Source organism: Dicentrarchus labrax, unplaced genomic scaffold, assembly GCF_905237075.1.
Source record: "Dicentrarchus labrax unplaced genomic scaffold, dlabrax2021, whole genome shotgun sequence".
Taxonomy (NCBI): domain Eukaryota; kingdom Metazoa; phylum Chordata; class Actinopteri; family Moronidae; genus Dicentrarchus; species Dicentrarchus labrax.
In genome coordinates, this window is record NW_026136709.1 from 15,041,601 (window position 1) to 15,067,387 (window position 25,787).

The 25,787-nt window shown below is 39.7% G+C and overlaps 1 protein-coding gene across 2 annotated transcripts in view; it reads left to right on the forward strand.

Moving 5' to 3' along the window:
• Positions 1-1,293: 1,293 nt before the first annotated feature.
• The window catches only part of plod2 (procollagen-lysine, 2-oxoglutarate 5-dioxygenase 2), a 31,010-nt gene continuing 6,516 nt past the window's right edge, over positions 1,294-25,787 (forward strand). For both annotated transcript variants that reach the window (XM_051410569.1, XM_051410570.1), the window contains exons 1-12: positions 1,294-1,781; positions 13,055-13,146; positions 14,251-14,387; positions 16,748-16,911; positions 19,154-19,266; positions 19,367-19,430; positions 19,759-19,856; positions 20,847-20,948; positions 22,841-22,966; positions 23,084-23,205; positions 23,898-24,002; positions 24,921-25,046. In XM_051410569.1, coding sequence (XP_051266529.1) covers positions 1,679-1,781; positions 13,055-13,146; positions 14,251-14,387; positions 16,748-16,911; positions 19,154-19,266; positions 19,367-19,430; positions 19,759-19,856; positions 20,847-20,948; positions 22,841-22,966; positions 23,084-23,205; positions 23,898-24,002; positions 24,921-25,046 — 1,352 coding nt within the window. In that variant the 5' untranslated portion in view covers positions 1,294-1,678. The remainder of the gene's footprint in view (positions 1,782-13,054; positions 13,147-14,250; positions 14,388-16,747; positions 16,912-19,153; positions 19,267-19,366; positions 19,431-19,758; positions 19,857-20,846; positions 20,949-22,840; positions 22,967-23,083; positions 23,206-23,897; positions 24,003-24,920; positions 25,047-25,787) is intronic.

The following is a 25,787-nucleotide window of genomic DNA, read 5'->3' on the forward strand; positions in this document are numbered from 1 at the left end:
GAATGCGTTTCTAACAGAGAGATTTGAAGTGTTAATTTTCTCATGACACACTAATTTCCATTAATCCTGCCCAGCACTCATTTAAGTGTCATTTGCTGAACTACAGCAAAAAGAATGTAAAGTTTTCTGGCACGGCTCTACATTTTTAGGGTTTATCAGGGCCTCACTGGATGGTAATTTAACTCATAAAAAAAAGTTTGGTTTCTACTCCCTCTGCATTCAAAACCATGAACTTGGTGATGTCATTAAGTAAAACAATCTGGGCAGTGGGAGTCATTGCAACTGCTATATTCAAAGAGTTTGCCAGACAGAAATGGTTTTAGCTTGGGGGGCAAGTCTGTTGCTACTAATAAAGAAAGAGAGACCCAAATGAGACAAAGCATTGGTTTCAAGGTCACCAGACACTGAATGCAAGAAACAATTCCAGACACTGGAGACACAGATACAATCCGACGGTAAATGGAAGCAGGATTTAATAGTTGGTTCCTGCTTTTCTCTTCATTTCTCCCCGTGTGTGTGTGTGTGTGTGTGTGTGTGTGTGTCCACTGCTGTAGGGAAGCAGCAGTAGCTCTAATTTGTGTCTAAAATCTAGTAAGCTTGATAGGGCCAGGATGTTACCTACTGTACTGTGTAGGGAAACAATGGAAAGTTGAGCTGAAGTCTTTAGCTGATTAAGCGATTGGCAGAAAAGTATTCTGCAGAAAATGTGAAAGCTGATTCATTAAAAAAAAACAATATGGAAATGTCATCTCGGGATCTGGGCACTTTTCAATACCAAAAATATGTCAGTCCCTTAAGAAAATAATCAGCGATGAGCAATTGGTATGTTCTTGGAAGTATTCTGATCCATTAAATACTAATACAACACATTAGTGTATATGTAGTGTATTACAAAAAGTAAAAGTGTGTAAGTATAATCAGGACTGATTAATTGATATTAATCATAATTGAAAAATCAACCAACTGATTGACTGACCAAAGACTTAAGCTTAATTTGATATATTGTTGGATAGTTATTTTTATGCGTTTTAACCACATGCATCATGTTTTTAAAAAAAAAAGGTGCACTGAGAAATCTCTGAATAAAGCCTTGCACAGGAATGTCGAACATTGCTGTATTTTAAATGTGACTTTGACTCCACGGTTTATTCTAATGAGGCTGAATGAGCAGTCTCTTCTGAGTGGTGGTGTAGAAGGGGGAGTAGTGTTGGACAGACAGACGCTGGGTGCTCAGGGGGAGGGGACCAGGGGAGGGATGTTTTAACAGTCAAGCAGTAGGGGTGGGGGGTCAAATACAGCTGTCACACTTTCGTGCAGGACGTCCCTGCGTCAGGGGTGAATACAGTTATCTCTCCTCCACTCTCTTTCTTTCCACGGGCTGCAACTCCACCGACTGGCTGCAGTTGCAATTAAGGAACCACGCCTGTTGCTCTCTAATTCCCCTGATTTGCTCTACTTATATACTTCCCCTTCCCTTGGAGCAAAAGAGCAGTCTCAAGAGCTACTCTTTTAGAAAACTTGACATTCATCGGAGGATTTCCTTTTTTTTTTTTTCAGTCTTTATTATTTTATTATCGCGAGAGCGCAGATTTAGGACCCTCCAGGGCTGATCCCGACCGCTGCTTTTCGTACTGGGAGGCAATATTCCAGTCGGTCACCGGGAGCACGCACTACAGCAATGGAGTACCTCACGTTTAGTTTATTGTTGTCATGTTGCCTGAAGTTTGCAAACTCTCTCTCCTCTACCGAAACACCTCAAGCTCCAGCGCCCATTCCTACAGGTAAGCAAACTTTTTTTTTTTTTTTTTTCCTATTGTTATCCCCGACCCTCAAATGCAGCATAATGTACTCTCATAACGCACGGAGCTGCATCATATTTTCTATTGCTCTTCCACATTTGATCCACCTGTTTTAGTCACACGTCTTCTGACGGGCATTTCATTTCAGAGCTGTCATATCAAGTTTGACAGAAAAAAAAAAAAAAAAAAAAGGGAAATATCTATTCTCCAAGACTTCATTCACCGGCTACATGATGTTACTGTAGCCTACATGAGGTGCAGGTTGCATGCCAGGGGCTGCATGTGTGTGTGAATCCGGTATAGCGCTACATATGTTGGAAGCGTACAATTACATGATAAGAGGCTCTTGCACAAAAGAAACTGTCTGCGGTTTCTCACAAGCCTGTTTTAATTTCATGTTGTTCGGCTGCGTGCGGCCCCGGCTTTTATATGCAGATGCCAGGCTGTAAAATGTCAGTGCGAGAAATAACTAACCAATTGGAGTGTCTTTGATGGTTTCAGGAGTTTTTTACCCTTTACATTTTTAGACCTGACTGAAAAAACAGAGCAATCATACAGCTGTTAGCCGTGATTTACCATACATCAGAATGTGCAAAAAAAATATCCATTACTATTTGATTTTAATAGCAAACAAGCAATTATGTGCTGTAATGTTATAATTAAGTTCCATGGAGCAGAGCCAAGTACAACCTGCTCCAGTGCTCCCATGTTAAACCTTTATACTGTACATGTATAGGTTTATACTCCCCACCCCAGATGTGTCACAGTTTTATTGACTTGTTTAAAAAGCTCTTCCCCTGTTAGCATGTTGCTGTGGCTAAATTGCTCTAAATTGCCCCCAAAATCATTTAGGTTAAACACAGCTCCTTTAAAAACATTCACAGGGCATCTTGTAAAAAAAAAAAAAAAAAAAAACTGCAAACAACAACATAAGTGGGTACATGTGTTTTTATATATATACCATTCTTGGTGTTATAAGTACTGCAGGTTTATGTTGGAGATAAATCTGGAAATCTGTTACTTTTGTAGTGATGCTTTTTTTCCTTTTTTTTGGGAAGCAGTCTTAAGTTCAGGGCACAACAGCTGCCTTCAGTCTCCACAGGCTTGTTTTGTCCTCTGGTTTGGACTAACTGGGTGTCTTTCACACAGTAGCCACATTAACTTTATGAGGGTTAAAATGTTTGCTTATGAAAGCCTTGTCAGCACAACTGGGAGGGGTTAGAGCACAAGTGATACAGCTTGTTTGGATGCACACACTAAATCCACAAAATCTCACCATGAATGGAATTTGAGGTAAATTTGGGCTATTGTAAATTAAATCTGTCACGCCAAATATGGCCATACCAACTGAATGCAAGTAACAATTCATTTAATGAGGTTAACCTGAGATTATATTAAAGTATTTTAATTGGGAGTTTCGTCAAATAACTTCAGGGTTTAAAATAGCAAAATGTGATCTTGACTAGCAGTTTTCTTTAAGACTTTTGCACTGAACAAGGCACTGATGAATAATTCTACTGACCCAGTTACTGTGTTATGCAGTATAACATGAATAGTTGGCAGTGTTTAAGTATCTAAGGTTTTATGAAACACAAGCCAAACAGACAATCCCTTGACCCAAAACACATTGTATTAGGCAATTACCCGTTATACGCCAGCGTTGTAACACAGAAGTTCTTTTGTTTCTCTCATTGTCCTGATTCAAATAGGAACAACTTGTCTTTGATTGGTAGCTATAAAACCCTAGTCCACTAGTTATCAGCCATTTTGGGACCCGTCTGGGTCATAACGTCAGAAACACATTTGTATTGCATCTCTTATATGATGTGTTAACAGAGTGCATGTGTTTTTCCAACCAAGTTCCCAGTCAAATACTTTTTTCCTTTCCTGTCCGGAAGAAAGAAGGATGCAAGATGTTGTTGGGAAAAGAGAAGCAAGTAACCAAGGCCTATTTTCCTTTTTTCGGGAAAGGTCAGGTGACACGTCGTCCACCACGTCAAGGAGAACAAGTTGCACATACTGTTTTAGAGTTACTTTCCTTTTAGATGGGGCAAGACACTGGTCGTCATGGTGACGGGGTTTTACAAAGCAGAGATATTGGTTAGTATTAATAAAATAATAAAGCTACTGAAAAAATAGTGCGTTTACAGGTGGCATACAGGTATTTATATTTCCTGATTTGTGTTGAATGCCAGCTGTGCCAGTAGAGAAGCAGGTAGAGTGTCTCTCTGTTGGTTCAGACTTAATGCTGCACATATATAAACAATGTGATTGTGAATGAGACTGGAAGAAATAGGAATGCAGACTTCTGCCCATTTCTCACCTATGTGTACCTGGCTGGTCACTGTGAACAGCGAACGCGGCTGTTGGTTTGTCGGTTTTGGAGAATTTAACATGTAGTTCTTGTGAATCTGAGCCACTCCATATCTCTGTGCATGCCTCCTTTACCCAGTCCAAGGCTGAATAGTTTGCTACGACACAAATGATGATGTTGCTTTTACAATGAGTCATTTCGCAATATAATTTCCCAATAAGTAAAACAAACAAGTTTCATACAACCATTCCAACTATCAATCAACTACCAAATCAACTATTAAAAAATTGGTGTTGATATTATATACTTGGACATTTTGTATTCCTGACAGTTACTGGGACATATTTCTTGGTCAGTGTGTGGGAGACTAAGATAAACACCATTACTCAGTATGACCTGGTTTTCTCCACTGTCCAAAGGAACAGGCATCTTTAGATTAGACCTTTCCCAGACATTACTGACGTGTCAGCAGGCAGCATTTTATAGAGAAGAAAAGGAAACTCCACCTAAAGTTGTCCATGCCTTATATGCTGTATAATAGCGCGCTCTATTGCCCGTAATTCCAGTCTAACAAACTAACAAACCCTGTTGGCAGGCCAAGCCTGTAATCATGTCTTAGAACATTGTCACTATATCACCACAAGGTTGATTCCGTGGCTCATTTTCAGCCAAATATGCGTTGCGTTGTCTGCTTTTTCAGCCTGCGTCTTTTCTCTTAACTCTGTCTGCGGTGTTTTCTGCTAAGTATCAAAAACATAACAGTCGGCTATCAAGCTGACAGTTCCCATGATACAAAGTTTTCCTCTCAAGCAGTCCTGAAAACAGCTGATATTTCAGCTATGTTGTTATCAAGACTTTGGCAACAGTACAAATATCCCAATGTTCCACCTACTGTAGCAAGTAATTTTAAAAATGATGGCTGTAAGTGGGAATTGAGCTGAAGTTGATCTTGGGTAATTTTCCATGTATTTAAACTGTAATCATTAGTAGTTGTAAAGATATTAAAGATAGTAAGGCTGTCATATTTATATATTTACTGTGACATACCAATGTGATTTGGCTACAGGAAAATGAGATCATGACAGTAACATATCATTGTACAATTCTCAGGAGTAGGCAGGACAGGAGAGTCACAGCTTTTTACTGGGAGACGCCCTTGGTCAAATCACAACTATAATACATTCATACTGGAGAGAAAACAACAAAGACATGACTTTTAGGAAAGTGTTCTAGGTTATTACTTTACGTGATTGTTTATGTAACTGATACACTTGCAAAATAGGTATTCCAGTTGCAAATTTACAAAGTATAGCATTTTTTCTGTCTTTTTATGAACCAGTGACATCAGTTTATATTTAATAACCATTGAAGCCTGTTAAACCAAACCTGCGAGATGAAAAGAACATGCATGAAACGAAATCATGCACTTGGGCAGCTCACTGCTTATCTTTAAAGCATATTCAATTCACTTTCCATGTAGAGAAACAGGAGCCGTTTCAATGAAACAGCATGTGGTTAAAATGTGATTACAATGCTTGGCCCCATATCCCCTTTGCAGCAAATATTATCAAACCATAATAGCTCAGATCATAAAATTGTGTTTCTGCTTTCCCCTTACAGAAATTTCAGCATAAGAATATTAATTAAATTGCTGACCTCTAAATGCATTTTGTTGACCGAAATGAAATGTGTTCCTGTTAACAATGAAGGACCTAAACTCTACAGTGACAACAGACTGCGGCCAACAGAGGAAATGACTGTCCTAACTGTAATCATTACCACTGACAAGAGCAGTGTGCAACTTAAACCACGTTAAATTAGTTGTTGTTTTTTCTACAATATAGTTGTTTTGTACAGTAAAATAAATAAGCAATTCTTGATTCAAGATGACGTGTGACGGGACTACAAAATAGTTTCCCGGCCCAATGCTGGTGACATCATGCCACATCCTAAGGCTGAAGTGCCTGTGGTTTGACATGTGTAATTGAAAACACAGCGTTTTTCTGCGGATGCACTACAGGGCTCTTGTATTATGGATATGGTGTGTTTTATCAATTATGGTGGCTCTGAAACATAGAAAAGGCTAGAAAATAAACTCTATTTTAGTTGTGGACTGTTGAATTAATGCCCACTAACCAATCTGTGAGCACTGGGGTTTTTAGTCTTTTGGGTATCCACCCCTCAAATTTGGCGACTACGGCTAATTACAAACACATGGAGTACTCACCTAGGAAGTGGTATTTTTTAGGCAAAAGGAATGTCTGCATGTCTCGGGGCTCCTGGGTTTTAGACATCAAAAGTGCTACTTATGTGCCAAAGCTACTTGTAGTTGCATTAAAATTCTAAAGGTGGAAAATCTTAGTTACCGTAGGCTGGGCATCATGCTTCTATGAAATGAATGGATGGAAGAGTTATATAGGTGAGGACTTAACAGTTAAAGACATGTATTAGTCTAACAAATGAGATAAATTGAGTCAATTTAACCTTGTTAAATATATATATATATATATATATATATATATATATATATATATATATATATTCAGTCCCACACACAGAGGCTACAGATATGTTCAAGAAGTCTTTGTGCAAATCTCAGTTTTTAAGTTGGGAGGATTCTTCATCAAAACTGCTTTTTGGATGACAACCCCGTCCCCACACACTTTTCCAATGTCAGAATTGAAGGCCATTTCTCAACATTTACACCTATACTATACTATACACCCATGAAAAGTAAATGCCTGGAAGGCTGTAATACTCAGCAAGTTAAAACAATTTCTTATCACTCTCCATCTACCTTCATATTGACGTCTACTTTCATTATTTCAGCTGCAGGAAAGGAACACACAGGCTGACTGGAGTTAAGTTAAATTCACATTTCATATGATAAGAGGTGGCTTCTCAGGCCAATCTCCAGGTCCAGGATGGCACAAGGTGACTTAAGGCTCGTGTATACTCACCGTTCGCACGACAACGTGACGTCAAAATGACGTAGATCTCACTGGCACACCAGGATTTTGGCCAGGTCGCACCCCATTTTTTTGTTTATCAGCTGAGCGCGGAAACAGGAAGATGGACGATCTGCTACAGCTACAGATATGTTCAAGAAGTCTCTGTGCGAATCTCAGTTTTAAGTTGGGAGGATTCTTCATCAAAACTGCTTTTTGGATGGTGAGATATCTTTGACAACCCCGTCCCCACACACTTTTCCAATGTCAGAATTGAAGGCCATTTCTCAACATTCACACCTATACTATACTATACTAGATATTTCCCTCAGGTTTTTGTAAGGCCAAAAAACAGAGATGAAAGAGTATCTTGGACTTAGATTAGCCAGTTGGCCTAATGAACGATAGTGTTGCTCCATAACTGCTGGATGTATACCAAGCAACTGTTCACTGTACCAATTTAAAGCTGTTATGTCAGTGTGTTCACAAGCAGTTTCCGTTGCTCCCAAGGGGCAAAAAGAAAAATCACTTAATAATGGCACAATGCCTGAATCTGAACTACCCCACAACTATTTGATGAAGTCCAGAGATGAGTAGTCATGTTACAGCTGGAAGCATGTTTGCACTGATGGTCAGATTAACACATTCCTGGTTCCAGCTGTGACCCAGTGTCCCATCAGCAGCACCATTTTCATGTGATTATTTGTTTTTACTAAGGTCCACAATAAAACTAAGCAATAAAACTTTTTTTGAGGATTTAAATTCATAATGAGGATAAGAAGTGCAAGAATTACAGTAACCTTCACAGCACATGACACTTTCCCTTTCATCTTTTGCAATATGGATCTAAATGACACTGAGGAATGTTATGCAGGTCTCTGTGGACAGAGATAAGTGCTGTCTCTGCTCCGACTTAGCCTGTTCAATATGGAGTCCACAGCGTCCACAATATGGCTTGTGGATGTATCTTTGTTTACACACTGACTTATTCAAAATGCTTCTGTCTTCCTTTTGCTGTAGTAAAAAAAGAGGCCACCGATTTATTTGCCTTTTCATTTCTCTCTGCATGTCACCTTCAGCAGGCCTCGTTTAGACCCTGAAAACATAGCAAAGATGAGCTTTGGCCAACTGTGCCTCACATACCAACAGAATACTGTTGTTAATCCCTATGAATTTGTTCTTATGTAACCTGGCTCCAAATGTTACCACAACATTCCCTTTTAGAGATACTTGCTGCCAGGATGGAAAAGGTGTACTATAATACAGTGAGGGGTTTTAGTTGTACAACCTGGCAGTGCACATTACTGGCACAGCTCAAAGCCCAAGGCCCACCCATGAAAAGTAAATGCCTGGAAGGCTGTAATACTCAGCAAGTTAAAACAATTTCTTATCACTCTCCATCTACCTTCATATTGACGTCTACTTTCATTATTTCAGCTGCAGGAAAGGAACACACAGGCTGACTGGAGTTAAGTTAAATTCACATTTCATATGATAAGAGGTGGCTTCTCAGGCCAATCTCCAGGTTCAGGATGGCACAAGGTGACTTAAGGCTCGTGTATACTCACCGTTCGCACGACAACGTGACGTCAAAATGACGTAGATCTCGCTGGCACGCCAGGATTTTGGCCAGGTCGCACCCCATTTTTTTGTTTTTCAGCTGAGCGCGCCAAAGCGGAAACAGGAAGATGGACGATCTGTACGATCCTTCAATGAAGGAACACAGAGATGCCAAGAGGTGCCAGAATTTATGGCATGAAATCGCCATGAATGTTGGAAAAGAGGAGGCCATATGCTGGAAAATTTGGAAGAACCTCCGTGACCGATTTGGAAACTAAAAAAAAAAAAAAACTTTTTCTTCTTCTTCTAGTGCCTAGAAATAGCAAAGTCGGTAGCCTTTCCTCAGTAGCGACACCTCTATTCAGGAGAAGACTGCAACTAGTGTCGCGACCACCATGCGCAAGTAAAATAGTTATGGCGCTCCCGTGACGTCACATTGTCGCACGACAAGTCGGTAACGGCGAGTATACCGAGCAGCGTCACTGCACAGCCCCCCACCCCCCATCTCATAGTTTCCTGCTTTACCTGGAGATTAAAGGTAGGCTCAGTCAAATAAATACAAGCACAAAGGAATGTTGGCTATGGACTGAACTACTTGCACTTTCCTATGCCTGACACTTATGAGCCTTTTAGTTAAAACACTGTAAACACTGTTTATTTACTTGGATGACCAAAATAGAAAGAACAGGGGTTTGTGTTCACTGGCCAGAACTGTCTCTCGTCAAAGAGGAAAGATTCTGTTATCCTTATGTTCAAGGCCAGGGCCCATTCCCATGATACCGCTTTCCGTTCTGCAAGAAATGCTTACTTAAGCTTAGCCCCAGTCGATGAGTCAGAACTTTTGCTCACCGAAGTGTGAAAGTTTACCTAGACGGCTGAGCCCCATGTGGTACAGAGAAAGAGTGAGAGAGAAAGACCACTTGGCATCCATGCCTTTCTTGGAGAAGAGTTACAGCAACACTGTATGAGCTACATTCCTCTCCTCCTTCCTCTCCTTTCTTACAGAACTGACATGAGAGTGTGCTGTATTTACTCTGACTAGACACTCATCCCGGGCTGTCTCAAAAACCTCTCCTTTTGACTGCTGCCATCTGTCTTTCAGTTATGCTTCATTATTAGTGTGATTATGGTGTTTATATTAAAAAACACATCAAAAGGACTGGGCAATTGGGCCAGGATTCAATTTTGTAGTTAGATTGGAAGTTAGATTTGTACGTCTGTTGTATGTAGACAATTATTGCTATCTATCCATGGGGACTAGTTTGAATGTCAAAGAAATATGGGACAAGCCATCCTTACTGGCAGAAAATAAGACTGAATGTTGCATGAAAAAGGCAAATACAATTTGAATATAAATCAAGTGAGCCAGCTAGATGCCAGTTTTTATTGTTAGGGCTAAAAGCAAAGAACTAACCAGCACAGTCAAGGAATAATGAGCTAACTCAATAAGACAATGCCGTATCTTAACCAAATTTTGTTAATGTTATAAAAGCCTGTGCTGGTAATATTTTAAATATGCATATAGTGAAAAGAGGAATTTCCAGGTTGTTGACCAGGTGAGCAATCTGTTGAAGTGGCCAAAAATACCCCAAACTGTTCCCAAGAGACTTTTGTATTTTCTAGATGTAGTGACCACTTAATTGAGCCATGAAAGGTGAAAGGTCCAGTGTATTTAACATTAACAATTATTAAACATTACATCTATTGGCAGAAATGGGATATAATATTTATTTTTCATTAGTGTATTAAAAAAATAATACTATTGTAATATAATAATATATTATAGGAGTGCCTTCCACATTTTTTTCCACAAGTTTTGCAGTCACTATTGTTTACTACACAGTTGGAAGGCTTCACTGCTAGATGCCACTAAATCCTAAACACTGGTCCTTTAATTAACTGTACACTCCTCATCCCCCATTATGTTGCACAATCAATCCTCTATTTCAGACAACATTTCAAAGAATGATCCCTTTACATATTTTGTAGGTGTTCAAAAGGACGTGATTTAAGACTGGGGTTACTCATGGTGAACATATGAACAAGGAAACTTTTAGCTGTTTGATGTTACAAGGTATGGGTGACAGTATTCTACTCTAAAATCGTTACATCGACACATTAAGTATGCAAGGTTGGTCACTTTTAGCTTGTGATCCATAGACATATAATTTAACAATGCTGGCAGATCACACTTCTTCCTATTGCACTTTGTGTTGTATTTGGAGACAATATCATGATAGCCAGCCAAGGTTTCCAGCCATAGTTCACATGAGGCCACTGGTAATCCTAAGGGAATTTTTTCCACCAGGAATTGTGTATGGAAAAGCGATGAAAGAGACTTGCAAATGTGTTTAAATAACACGTTTAATGTAGGAAATAAAAGTGTCTGTCTCATCTATTTTAAATCAAAAGATGGTTTACATCCCCAGGCTATACTTAACTGGGAGCTTGCTTGTTGGGATGCACTCATGTGGCCTGCATGTTTACGACGAGGGGAAAGTGTGTGGTTCCGTAAGGTCAGGGCAAAGTCACAGAGGGGTTAATTGGTGTAAGCTGTCAGCCTGTTTCTTTCTGATGGGAAATATCTCCCTGAAATCACAGGCAAGCCAATTGTTCTGTTTTCAAAAGTTTAGTATTTAGGAAATGAAAATAAATAAGAGAGCAGGGATCACAACGTAGCTAGACGCTGACTTCCGTTGCACATACACAAACAAAGCTGCTGGTGATGAGAGACTGTCTGAAACTGTGTCTCCAAATCAATATCAATTAATCACTCAATATTAAGATTTAAATAATATTATAAAAAGCTCATAGCTTTACCCAAAATGTGTTTCACACAGCAGAGGAGAAGACAGTGTCTGGTCTGAGTTATTGAAAACCCTTTTTAGGATAATAGGAAGCATATAAACCTCTCCTGTAACCATTAAAATCAATTGTTTTACTGAGCTGCCTGGAAAATGTGCTTCCCAAATGTGGGAGACACCCTCCCCTCCATGCTCTATGCTTGATCGCCCTCTATCCTAAAGCCAAGAACAAGAACAGGAACATACCTGTGTCTCTGTCTAGTTCTTTGCAATATGTCATCTGATGATTTTTAGGTTGGAGGCAGACAGGGAACTATTTCCAACCTGTAACAGAACCTCTGTGTCAGAGGCGTACTGGAATGGCTATTAAAGCGATGACAGGGCCACAGGCTAGACTGGGATGAGAGAATGGCTAAGTCACATTGACAGGAAATGGATGGAAAAGAGCTGCAAGGAGGCTGCTTTTGATGTACTTCAGTTAGGATAAGTGGATGGGAGGTGGGTGAGATTTTGCTGAAAAATAATTCTTCAGAAAAGGCTCAACGCAACAAATAATTAAACTCAGGCCAATAGAAAACAGTCAGAAAATTGAAACAATGAAGACCTGTTAATCGTTATATTACAAATATGTGTTTTCAGCTCTTTAACTTTATTTTGGGGCAGAATGTGCTCACATGTGTTCCCTACTTGCATAGGCCCAATAAATCATTTACAGGGGATTTAGTAGGACATTGTACAGTATATTAAATAGAAGGCAGATTGGCTCTTAAAACATGAAAAGTAGGATTAGTATTCAAGTGTTCTTATAAAACGATACTAAAGTGTCATTACATTTTTGTTGGGATGTCTTCCTACTAACACAGAATAACATGTTGCACATTCTGAAATGATCTTTTGTAAGCTGGAAATGAAGGAGTACTCCCCGTCATGCAATAATAGACTTTGATTAACCAGATCTAGATATCAGGGGACTTCTTTCCTTATCTCACAATCACAGATGGCGGTCTTTCCAATCAGAGACACCCCTAGTCGGTTTTACAACCCATAACAGAACAAGTGCAAACTAGCTTAGTGGGTTTAGTCTGCCTCTCTAGCTTCACATGAGGCTATGGTGCTAATTTGTATTTGGTCTAACCCTTTCACAAACCTCAGACTTCAGCACTCACAGCCACTGGAAATGTCCTGGAGGTTTGTGGGAGTTCTTTTAACCCAGGAAGAAAGAAATTATTGAGTGCATGTTTCAAGATATGCTTAAAAATACGCAAAATATACGTTTTTAACTCAGATCAAAACTACTGTAGATGTTGCTATTTTGAGATGTAGGTTTAGGCTGCTAAACCAAATAGTTAGCAGTTTGTTGACATAGGTCTGAGGTTTACAACGAATATGGTTCACAGAAGTGGGAGTCTCAATACTTAAAAGCATCAAACAATATACATACATCTGTGGATATCCTAAACAATAAAAATTGCAGCAAAAACCTCTAAATTCTCAACTTGAAGCGTCACAATTTTCAGCTGCAAGAATACATCCCCCACATCCCTATAATTTGCTAGCCAGAACATATGTGATGACTTTATAGGTAAACATAAGTAAGGTTGTGGAAATTTGTTTGTCTTTCTTTTTCAGAAAAATTGCTCGTTCTAACTGTTGCAACAGAGGAAACAGATGGCTTCCACCGCTTTATGCAGTCTGCACGCTATTTCAACTACACTGTGAAGGTAAGATTGTCTTCCCATAGTCTAAAATTTGGTCCACAAATGTGCAGTTTGTCCCAGCTCATGGTACCCCACACAGACACACACACACACACACACACACACACACACACACACACACACACAACACACACAGACACACACACACACACACACACACACACAGACACACACACACACACACACACACACACACACACACACACACACACACACACACAAAATAGCCAAAGGTTTTAACCACACACTTGATTAATTAGGCCTGTTAAGGGAAACAATGAAGTGCAGCAAGCTGTAAAAACATCCATCTTAAAGGGGCACTCTTCAATGTGGGTCCAGAATTCCCCTCTGTGGTTGAAGCCAGCTGTGAAAAAATATAGTTATTTTATTTATTTTTTGCTTTGAAAGTTAGTGCACCACAAGCATTTGCGCAATACTCTGCCTTTGCCTGTTATTCTTTGCATCCATCTCTGTACAGCAAACCCAATAAGACTACATTAGAAAATACTGAATAACAGCGACCTGACAATTGGACTGCTGTCACCTCAATACCGCAGGTAACTCAGCACCGCAGGTAACTCAGCCCATGTGGATTTTCTCTACTAGGCTGCCTTAAGCTGCGAGGCTCACACTCATATCTTCATCATTACAGCTTTGTGCTTTTTTTTTCATTCACAGCTGTATTGAAAACCCGTGAGATTGTGGGGAAGGGCACCCTGGCTGCACACAGGAGTTTATAGAATGCGCCATTGTAGCTACCAGTGGAAAGTCTGCCAACAGGGTTAACATAATTGCCTTTTTTTTTTCAAAGGGAGGTCATTTTCTTGAATCAAGTGTAATTTTCTTGATATTTGTGAACCCATCTTACTTAGCTTACTGCCTATTTGAGCAAAGTTCTTGGAAATGTTTTGCATATTGTAAGACAATTTTTGCTCTCACTGGCAGAAATCCTACCTGGTTTTGAGACATTTCAAAAATTGAGTGACATAAAATGAATGAATGGTGAAGATGGATTTTTTTACAGTGCTGCTGGGCGGCCTACTGGTGACGTTTGGTGTCAAGCCAGATCATGTTGGGCTCTAAAACTTGTCATATGTTCTGTCTCAGGTGTTGGGAATGGGAGAAGCATGGAAGGGTGGAGATGTTGGTCGTTCTATCGGTGGGGGTCAAAAAGTCAGACTACTGAAGGAGGCCATGGAGGCGTTGGCGGACCAGGAAGATCTTGTTGTCCTTTCCGTGGACAGGTTTGTTCTCTTTTATTTAGTTTTACTTGACATTTACTATTATTTGACATATACACTATTATAATATGGTAACTTCAGATTAATGCAATCTTTCCTTTGTAGTCTAATAGTAGTAATCTAATTTTTTGTGTGTTACTTTTCTTAGATGTTCAGTTTCTACCCAAATGTTTCAATCACAAGAAAGGGATACAATTCCATTTAATTGATATGTAGGTCTATCAATTAGAAATTAAACAAATTTTCACAATCACAGACTGTTGGTGATTGCTTTGAAAGTGATGCCTCCACAGTGAAAGGCGTTACTCCACATTTAAGTAGTGCTAAACCACCCTCTACTCATTTACGTAAAGGCATTATTATAGAGCATTGCCAAATGTATGAGGAGAGTAATTTTCACATGCAGGTAGCTGAATTATGAGTTTTCAAAGCCAATGGAAAGTTTTCCTGAGATAATGTGAGTGGTTTAGAATAATAACAGCTTTGGAGGCCATATTTCCTCAAATAGAGCAGAAGATGATGATACTTACTGCACCATGTCATATGAATAATGTTCGCTATAATTGCTGTGCAAAGTTGTCACACCCTTGAAACAGGTAATTGCAATGGGTTTTTTTTGTTTTATTTTTCTTTTTTTTTAGATGAAATGATTGTAGTGTAAGAAACTGCATCTGCATTTCACAGAAGATTATGAGCCATTCAAATGTATTTTAAAATATATAATCTGGCTGGCCCACCTGGGTTGTTATGACTGTTTCTGTTTCTGCTTTAATCACAGTTTTACATTTTGTCTTATATGTAATTCACCTACTCAGATGTAAGTGACATTCAGATTCATTCACTGGTGTTGTAAAGCTTTTGAGCGTGGGCTGAATGCCCAAAGTTAAAAGAAAATGATTGCATTCATAATCATACACTATAAATGGAGACCACAATTGCCATTCACAGCCAGAACATTTTGCCTGAGATGGCTATACATAGGTCGCTCATTTGAATTGACAGAAATTTGTCGTGTGTATAGTAATGAATTATGGGCTGTAATGTGAAGACCACCAGCTAGTGAGGTAACCTTATTTCCAAAAATCATCATAAAATGGTGGTGGCTCCTACTTTTAAATTTATTGGGTACTGTATGTTTCTCTTGACACTTTCAGTTAAGTTTTCTCCTGTTGGATGGATGTGACTAGGGTTAAAAAGCCACTATATCAATGGTAAAAACCCAATGGAACGGTGACATACAGTATATAAGCACAACACAAACACAACATAAAGTGTATTGTGTGTTTGGTTTCTACCTACCCTTATCGATTGAATTCACCTGGTTCCTTGGGTGTAGATCAGATTCTAATTAAACGGGTTCTGAGTACTAAGTGTGGAAAAAGACTGATCTTACATTGTATTTTAGTATAAATATCAAGTCGCACTGCGGTTTGCACCTCCTAGTTCTGCAGTTTACTATCTTGATACAGTGACAGTTAATTAAATATCTTCGATGATAAAAATAGGCAACACCCACAAAGGGAATGTAAAACAGACCCATTCAGACCCCAGGCCTGGCGAGTCTTGTATTATATTTTTATACATTATTATTAATGTTTGGTCATGGACTACAGGTCCTTTTATACTTCAGCAATAACTATGATTGATGACTTAACAAGGGACAGAGGGGATTTGTATGAACATGTGTCGGCCAGATGTGAATACTGTAGAACATACGGGTTTCCTCACCTACGATTTCGTTTCCTCTCATTGCATGCCTGCCACCTTACAAAAACTGGTGTATTTATATTACAGGATTTTGGGGGATTGAACAGTTTTAGACAAGTGTGTCCTGAATCAAAGTCACATCTAGAAGGGGGTGTTTTATAGTCAGTGAGTCTGTGGAAATAGTATCACCAAAATAAATCGGCTCTTTTAGTGTTATGACATTACACCTCAAAGTAAAACCACCGAAAACATTAAGAGTTTCCACATCCTAAAATATCTGCCCTTTGAATAATAGCATGCTTATAAACAAGTCACCACCAGCCCATGTAATGTCATTTTTTTCCCTCTCTGTCACACTACGCCATCGGTAATGCATGCATCAGTGCAGTTTGTGTGTTAATGTCTGTCAAAGCATGACTCTTTTGGAAATACCTTGAAGTACAATGCAGACATGCTTGCCTGTACAAATGCCCACTCTTTAAGAATGTACACTGTTTACATTTAGATGTCTATCAATCTCAAGCAAGTAGAAGCCTATCTTGTGTGTCAGATGCAAGATAAAACATACTTGTTTAAGAAAACTGTCAGACTGCCCCTAAAGGGAAAGATAGATTGATAATGATCTGTTGTATTTTATCTTCACTCCTCCATTTTAGCTATGATCTTATCTTTGCTGGGGGGCCAGAGGAGATTCTCAGGAAGTTCCAGCAAGCCAATCACAAAGTGCTTTTTGCTGCAGAGGGACTGATATGGCCGGACAAGCGGCTAGCTGACAAGTACCCCTCAATCCGCAGTGGCAAACGCTACCTCAACTCTGGAGGTGGGTTCCAAAAATGTCTAAATATGATCGAAATGATGAAATGTTTTGACCTGTTGAATCATCTTTGTCATGACTGAGCCAAATTCTGTGTATTCTCTTTTGTTTTACACGTGTAACTACAGTGAGTTGAGTTGTGTCTTGGGCTCTGTGAACCACCAAAACGTGGGTGACTTACACCAAGTACTGAATGCATCATGTGTAGACACAGCTGCTGCTGCTCTGCTGCGATACACCTCCTGTGTGGGCGTGTGTATCCCTCACCGCAAAGTTTAACCCTAACCACTAGACACTATGTCTAGCATAAGCCGGAATATTAACAATAACCCATAGATTCATCTCTGGCAAATAAATAATACCAATTCAGTGGGTGGGTGGGTCAATATAGAACAATGCAAAAAAAAAAGAAGCATTTTTTGTATTTGTGTTATGTCAACATAAATTGCATGTTGGGGTAGTCTAGTGTTTGAACAACCTTGCTGTAAACCCATAACTTCTATGTGTGCACATTGGTTTACATTCCTTCATCAGCTGTCAAACTTTGAAGATTTGCAGGCCTAGTTGGAATTCAGGGGGCTAAACAGCAGTGCACCCACAGTGTTGTTGGTTTAAAGACTGGTGTTGCGAGTTCAAGGAATGACAACAGACTGAAGTTAGTTTTAAAATCTAAAACCACGGGACTTTTATTATTATCTCTTTCTATAAAATAGAAGTATATTTTCCCTGTAAACTAGCTCCTTGAGGTATTTCCTGTCCAAGTGGACAGGAGGTGACAGAAGCCCATTCATGCAAATATAAACTGCATACTTTGTCCCTTTTCTACCCTTTTGAGGCACCCTCCTCAAGTTTGCATTGGCAGACAATACATATGAAGATGTTTAGACATAACGTGACATCAAGCTCACAAAAGATGCTGCAGACGTTCAGACATTTTTAAACGAAGGAACAGTAACCGTATGTTCTCATTCATATTCCACATGGCATAGCCAGCTGCATCCTGCCAGTCAGGACATAGAATTACTACTTTCCCTATGGTCATCAGCCTGGTCTGACCTCCCATATTGGAGCCTAACTGCCCCAGACTGATCACAGACTGTTTTTAGCATTCATTGTCATTGACATGACATGTGGATTTGTCTTGGCCCCCAGAATGTGCCGCAGTTTGTGTAAAATTGCAGGTTTTGTTTGTGTTCCTACGGCTACCGCCCAAATGACCATTGGGAAATGTTTTATGGCATCTGGACACACACCACTGTGTCACTGAGTGTACAGTGTTTCCAGGATGGAATCAAGATTGGGTAGTGTTTGTGTGTGGCAATGTGTGTTTATTTAAGTCTATTAAATCTACTTAATCTACTAACAAAACTAATAATAATTCAAACCAGGAACCTGAAACCTTAAATGTTCAGTCTGTTCAGTTTACAGTCTGTCAAAATAGACATATATCATAATAACAAGTTTTGTTGTTCAATCCATGTTGTCCTTTCTCGCAACTTTGCAGTGAGTATATTGTATACTGCATTTTCCAGCAAAGCAGTGCAAAACAGTTTTTTTTTTTTTTTTTGAAAGGCATGCAACTCCCAACACTTTCTGGGATCTGTTTATTTTAGACCATCATTGTGTGGATAAACTACCGTTTTACAAAAAAATCCCATGATTTCCTTTTAAACTTTTTCTTGCCCCAGCCATGTAGATTATGTCATGTCTATCCTTTAACTTGTTGACAGTGTTTAAGTCTTTTTTTAAATGATGGGATGCAAAACGGCGGACACCAGCAACACAGCCAAACCCTGCAATCTGTTACTGTGGTCAATGTGTCCTTCAGCAAGAGAAGGAAAAAGAGGAGACAGGGGAAAACTCGAGTTGAGATTGCCATGAGAATGTACATTTAGAGAGGGTGTGAAAGCTACTAGCACACACTGCTCCAGAAGCCCAGTGAGTTTTGTGAGACAGTTATAACGTATAGATTACAGCTTTCTTACTACCCATTACCGCACTCCTTTCTATCCACAGACTGTGGGAAGAGAAAGTCTCTGCCCATTTCTTGTTTGTTTTGGATTATTGCCAAAAATCACACTTTGTGTAAGGCGTTCAGGCTTCCTAGAGTGAAGCTGTTAGGCCAAGGAGCCAGCAGATAAAGTTTAATTGTCACCAACAGTCTGCCAGTTGTATATGACCTTGTAAACGCCTCTCAACCCTATACTTTACCGCTGGATCTGTGTGTCACACTGTTTATTACTTGCAGGTATAATCGGCTACGCCCCATACATAAACAGAGTTGTTTCACAATGGAACCTCCATGACAATGATGATGACCAGCTCTTCTACACTAAAATATACTTGGATCCTTTACGGAGAGTAAGTATCTTGTGTAAACACCAGCACTTAAAGTAAAAATATATCCATAGAGAGCATATCTCGGATGGCTAAGATACTCACCATGTTTTCATGTTTTAAGGAAACTCTCAACATGACTTTGGACCACAAGTGCCAGATTTTCCAGAACCTGAATGGAGCCGTCGGTGAGAATATCACAGAAACTGAATTCCATAAGTCAATTTCCAGCTAATCTACATATCATTTGTCAAATATTTAAAACCCAGTTATTTAAAACCCCAGTTTTTGCTGGAAGTAAAAAAAAAAAACCAGGGCATTAAATAATCTGCTGCACTAATGTAAATCAAATTGTAATGCTTTTCTCCCACCCTGTGTGATAGATTGCATATTTACACAGAACTTGTTGGCTTGGCAATTTAACCTGCAAGTTATAAACCTTCACAGCTCTTGGCCATGTGGTAAGTCAATTTTCATAACCTGGCCTGAAGTATCTCTTGTTCCTCTTTTTGGCAGATGAAGTGCTCCTCAAGTTTGGAACAGACCGCGTAAGAGTTAGAAACACAGTGTACGACTCTCTGCCAGTGGTTGTCCATGGCAACGGAAACACCAAAGTGAGTGGGAAATGATGCCCTCAGGCACGCCTAACATAGTACACTAATGGCACAGCATAGATGCTTAATCATTTTCATTTAGGACACTAGCTTTGGGTTGAGTTATTTAACTTTTCCATTTGGAGATGAGTTGGCCCTTGCCTTGCATTTCAGTGCATAAATTCCCACACTTTCGAGAAATTTACATACTGTTCCTATGGTACTTGCCAGTAACCCTGGCTATAAAAACAAGCTCATTATTCAGTAGAGGGAAGAAGCCTGGCCAAAATGTGACCCCCATTTTCATTGTCGGCATTACTTTCAGTATATGATAGTGGCTGGCTCAGCCAGCTGTAAAGCAGGATGTCTGTTTAATACCGTCATCATTCTGGAGGGTTCTTTTTCTGGTCTTATTCCTTCCTCCATTTCTTCACAAGTCTCGCTCCACCACCAGCTGCCTGTCTCTGGTCTACCTTGGTAATGAACTAAATCTACCAAACTGTTGAGTCATTCTTCCCAGAGGGAAGGCCTCAACATCTGGAGGAAAAGCTTTAAATAGTAGATCACAGAACCCTGTCCTAGCAGTGGTTTCTACCATTTGGAGCTGCCTAGCTGGATTTGTGGACCATTAGTTTATTTTTTCCAGTTATTACACCAAACTCAGTGTGATTACAAATACATGATCACAATGTTAATGTCTACGATAAAAAAATGTGTAAACATTGGTGCACTGAAACTACTACGTTCCCCATAAAGTTGTACTTTTTGTGCACACTAAATACAGAGCAGACATAATTATGATCACAACAAGTTGGCATTTATGAAGAGAACTAAAAAAAAAAGGAATAATTACACCAGACTGTTAAGTCTCAATTTCACTAAAAGAGACATTTATACCCTGGTGGTCTTCAGTCTAACAAGTGATTCTGCCTGGTGATCTTTTTTTATCCCAAATTCTTACATACTCATATTCCAAACGCATTCACCTGCTCTAAATTCTTTCCGTTACAGATGTACTTGAACTACATGGCCAACTATGTCCCCAATACATGGAACTATGAACATGGGTGTAGCCACTGCGATGATGATGTTGTGGACTTGTCTCAGTTAAAAGTAAGTACTTCAAATTAAGCCATTTTACTTCTATTTTCTGTCCTCTTTAGTCCATTTTTAAAGTGCCGCAGTGGAAGGTTTGTATTAAGTTACCTCCCTGTGGACATAGGAAAAGATGAACCATTGCCTAGTCCTACAGCATGAACCATCCATCAGTGTCCGTCTAGACAGTAGGAGTGGGGCCCAGATTGTCCTATTTCAACAGATAAGCAAGACTGTTGGTGCGGCCCACACTCCCTTTCCAACAATAATAGGCTATGTGCCCGTTGGTCCTTTTGGACCCTTTTAAAAGAGCCTAAGTGCCAGGGAAAATACTTGGGGAAGAGGAAGCACTGCACTGCTGTGGTGCAGGATATGGCTTCTGGGGTTTGCAGAAGGGCTCATTTAAAGGGGTGTCACTGTCGACCAGCCTGCCTTTTAGTGGGCTTCTTAGTATGGGTTTTATCCACAATAGTAAGTTATAGCGGTTATGCCGAAAATTTGTCAGAGTTCAGCCAAGGCTGGCAACCTATAGACAGAAGGAATGGCAGGCACTAGGAAATGTCTCTAGCTGTGTGGTTACATCTGTCAGCAGTGTTCTCAAACTTTACTTCTCTCTTTGTGGGAATATTACTGAAGCATAGACAAGATCCCAGTTAATTTATTCTATTATCTTTGTTTTAATCTTTGTTTCAGAAAATTAGTTTGGTGGAAACTGTTTAAAAGTGCAACAAAATGTGTACTTGAAATAAACTAACATCAACGTTATGTAATGAATGTAATACTGAGACCTGAATTCCTTAAAATTTACTGCAATCCCGTAGGCTCCATGAGCCTGTAGGCTTTAGTACTTTAACTGGAGCTGATTCAATACAAACCTAGCTACATGAAAGGCATCTCTGTGAAAGTTGCTCTCAATGACCTTCCATAATGAATGCAGAAAAACACTGCATCTCAATAATAGGTAAGTTAGAAAAGATATTTCATTCCACTGTGCCACTGTGTGTGTTTGGGACAGAGACTTCTGGGAGATCAGGTCATTTGGAAACACTGGTCATACTGTGGTTAACCCAGGTCACTGGCAGTCTAGCTTGGTTCTTTGTGTTCTTTGGTTTTGGGAATCAGCTTAGGTCTTGCAAAGACACTGTAAGTGTTATACTACCAAAGCCCTATACTGAGCTAGCCAGAGGTGTTGCTTCTGTCTGCTTTAATAAAGGCTTAGCTACACTTTTCTCTGACCTTTTTGCCACTCATTTCCTGTTGCTGCTTGTACACTGTATGTCCGTAACAGTTTAAGCTCACATTGGCAAGATGCATGCGTTCTACTCTTGTGCCTGAAACACAGTCATTGCAGAACTCGCAAATTAGACGGTTCTGCGCCGACCTCTTTTCATCCCTGGGCCAGACCTTTGCTGTGAACTGGTCAAGAGGATCAAGAATCCAGACTGAGCTGTGTGGGCTGAGTGTCATGGGAAAATGTTTCCTACTCTCTTCTCTGCGTCTCTTGCTTTATTTCTCTTTAGATCTTCCTTGTCCCAACTGTCTGAGAAATAATTTTGTAGAAGGGCTGTCCTCTGACGTGGCAATCTGAAGTCAGAAGTTAAAATACCTGTCAAGCAGTGCATAGAGATGTCCAATCATTTTTGCTGTTTATACAGATTGTGCTAATCATAAATGTAAGCAGTGGTTATTTATTTTAAATTTAAATTTTAAATGTAACAGAACACTGCAGAGATCAGATCAGGTAATTAAGAGCAAGTAAGTAACATTAAAGTGAAAAGTCTGTAGCAGCTTCGCTGTTTATATCTGACATAAAATGTCAAACTCACGACTGATTAATGTTAAACACTTTTCCGTAACTAGGCCGTTTTGTTTGAAATACTAGTAATTTGTCTCTCCTCTAATCTAAACAGGAGTATCCAAATGTGTTGGTTGGCGTATTCATTGAGCAGCCCACTCCATTTCTTCCCGAATTCTTCCAGCGGCTGCTGACCTTGGATTATCCAAAGGATAAACTCAAAGTTTTTGTCCACAACAATGTGAGTGTACACAGCTGCAACTGCAGCTGCTGTTACGTTTTGTTTCACAGTAGATCTTTACCATGCATGGCTCCATACATGTAGCTTCTAATCCATTAATATTGGCTCCCTGCTCAGGAGGTTTACCACGAGAAGCACATCCAGAAGTTCTGGGAAGAGAACAGGAATGTGTTCAACAGTTTCAAGGTTGTGGGACCAGAAGAAAATTTGAGCCAAGGAGAGGCCAGGAACATGGGCATGTATGTGTGCTTCATCTCTCAGAAACTGTGGTTTAAAGTACAAAATCGATGAAACCAGATGATGGTGCTTTTGGCCTGGGCCCCCGATTAATCATAGCCTAAAGGAAAACTTTCCTGTTACTTTAAAACCTCTAAATTATACTTGCATGATTTCTATTTTATCATCAAACAGTCCACTTATGTTGCAGAACTATGTTAATGCTTCTTGCCCCCCAGGTGTTCTTTTCAAACTAAAAGTGTTATGCATGTATACAGTATGTAATGTAGCTGAAATATTATCAACTCAATAGTTAGCTCTTCAGATTACCGATAACGTGTCCCTTCTTGATTCAGAACATTTAGAATTGTGCATGTGATATACTGTACTGATTCATCCTATATGGGCCATCTCTCTCATTTCTCAGTGTTAAGTAAGTCTGTTGTCACGGTGATAATTCAATCTGTGACGCCTCATCACAGAGATCCTATCAAAAGCACAGCACGCTAAAAGCATTGGTCAGGACAGCCCTATAATGAAGAAGTCTTAGGTTTATTAGCAGTCTCTAATCTTCCTAAGATTATCCACTGGAAGCTTAAAGATAGTCAGTGAGAGCCTGACTCTCCATGATTACTTCCAAGTATTTGACTGTAGTAAGCTCTGAATTGAATAATCACTACTTTCTCTGCCATGTCTGTATTTTTTATTTCATTAGGGATCTTTGCCGTAAAGATACCACATGTGCCTACTACTTCAGCATTGATTCAGATGTGATGCTCACCAACAGACAGACACTGAAGCTCCTCATTGAGCAGAACAGGTAATCATATGGTAACTAGAATAAAAGCCAAAGTGGAACCCGTTCAGTGAGTGTCCCTGGTAGTTGTTGTGATTGTTGAACCATTTAATTTATCCCTCAAGTGGCAAAACCACAGGAACATTATAGCCGACTGAATGAAAGTTTAAAAATAAGCCGCTCAGGCTTCCTGTTTTTGCCTGGCCACATGGAAACAGTGAAAGAGTCAATTGCACTAACCCCGAAATGCCACTTTGCATTATACAAAAAACAAACATGCAAACCCTTTTCCCTTCTGCAGCTCATGAATTCGAAGAAACCTTCCCGTAAACTAGATGTCATTGTGGCAGTGGCATGGTATTGTGACCTGCTGGAGGCATGCAAAGTAAAAGCCTCTTCTGGGATATTTAAAGACAGCATGAGAAATTTTCTGCTGGCACTCTGGTTGCGGGAGGAAAATGTCAATCTATCTTAACCAAGAAAATTTTGCATTAGTATACAGTACTGTAGTGCATCAATATCTACCAGTCTGCCCTATTTATTTCATATAATAGAAAAAATCCCTTTCATTGTGGTTTGGTTTTGTAAGACTAAAAGAGCAGCAGTGGAAAAATCCTGTTACTCTATTTCATGAAAGTTCTAAGGAATAGACCAGATTCAGGGTTTATATAAACAGACTCCTGCAGCAAGCAGTTACACTTATCTGAACCCAGTTCATAATGATTTACAGGTCTGGTTTGTATTACACGCTTCAACGATCTGTTAGTGATTTGGCAGTGATCATATCTATCTAGTGAGAGGTTGATCTCCTTGATGCAGCATGCTGGTTTTACAACTTAGAGTCCCAGTGCATTAGGTGGTTGACTGTCTGTGAGATGTCACTGAGTTTTATCTGCTTTGACAGAATTACCATCTCTCCATTCTGCCTCTTGCTTCCTACAGGAAAATAATTGGTCCCCTTGTCACTCGTCATAGCAAGCTGTGGTCCAACTTCTGGGGAGCCTTGAGCCTGGATGGTTATTATGCTCGCTCTGAAGATTATGTCGACATTGTGCAGAAAAAACGTGTGTAAGTGACAAGTGCATCAAGGGTACAAACATCAACGGCCTTGCACTTTTATGGTTCACACATGCCAGTGTTGGAACTCTAGTCCACGACTAAAATAAATCTTTTCCCATTGTGCTAAAACAGTTCTCATCCATGTTTAGCTATAAACAACCAGACCCATGAAATGCCTTTATTATGAGCTACATCCTAGAATACACACATGAACATTAAAGCCACAATCAACATGAGCAGTGATTTAGCGCTGAGCAGCAAGGCCTGAGTCGTGAAAAAATGGTAGTCAAATTCACTTCTTCTCTCTGACTGACTCCCTTTTTTATGTGTTTAAAAATAAGTTGAAATAGCAACCAGATGGCACAAAAGGAATTAACATTCACCCACCACACTAAAAATCCTGTGGACCTGTGGGGAGGAAGACAGTGAGGGATTATGTCCTTGTCGTAGGGCTGCTCGATTATGGAAAAATGCATAATCACGATTATTTGGGTCAAAATTGAAATCACGATTATTCAAACGATTATTTTTTTAAACTTCAGAAACATGCTGCATTTATTGGACATTTGTCAAAAACACTTTGCAAGGAAGTCCTCAGTTACACTTTCCTTTCCCCTTTCCCCATAAACATTTGTAAGTCTCCGGTTACCTGTTCAAACGAAAACAACGTGACAGGAGAAGACGGCAACTAGTGTCGCAACCACAGACGCAAGTATAAATAGTTACGGCGCTCCCGTGACTTCACATTGT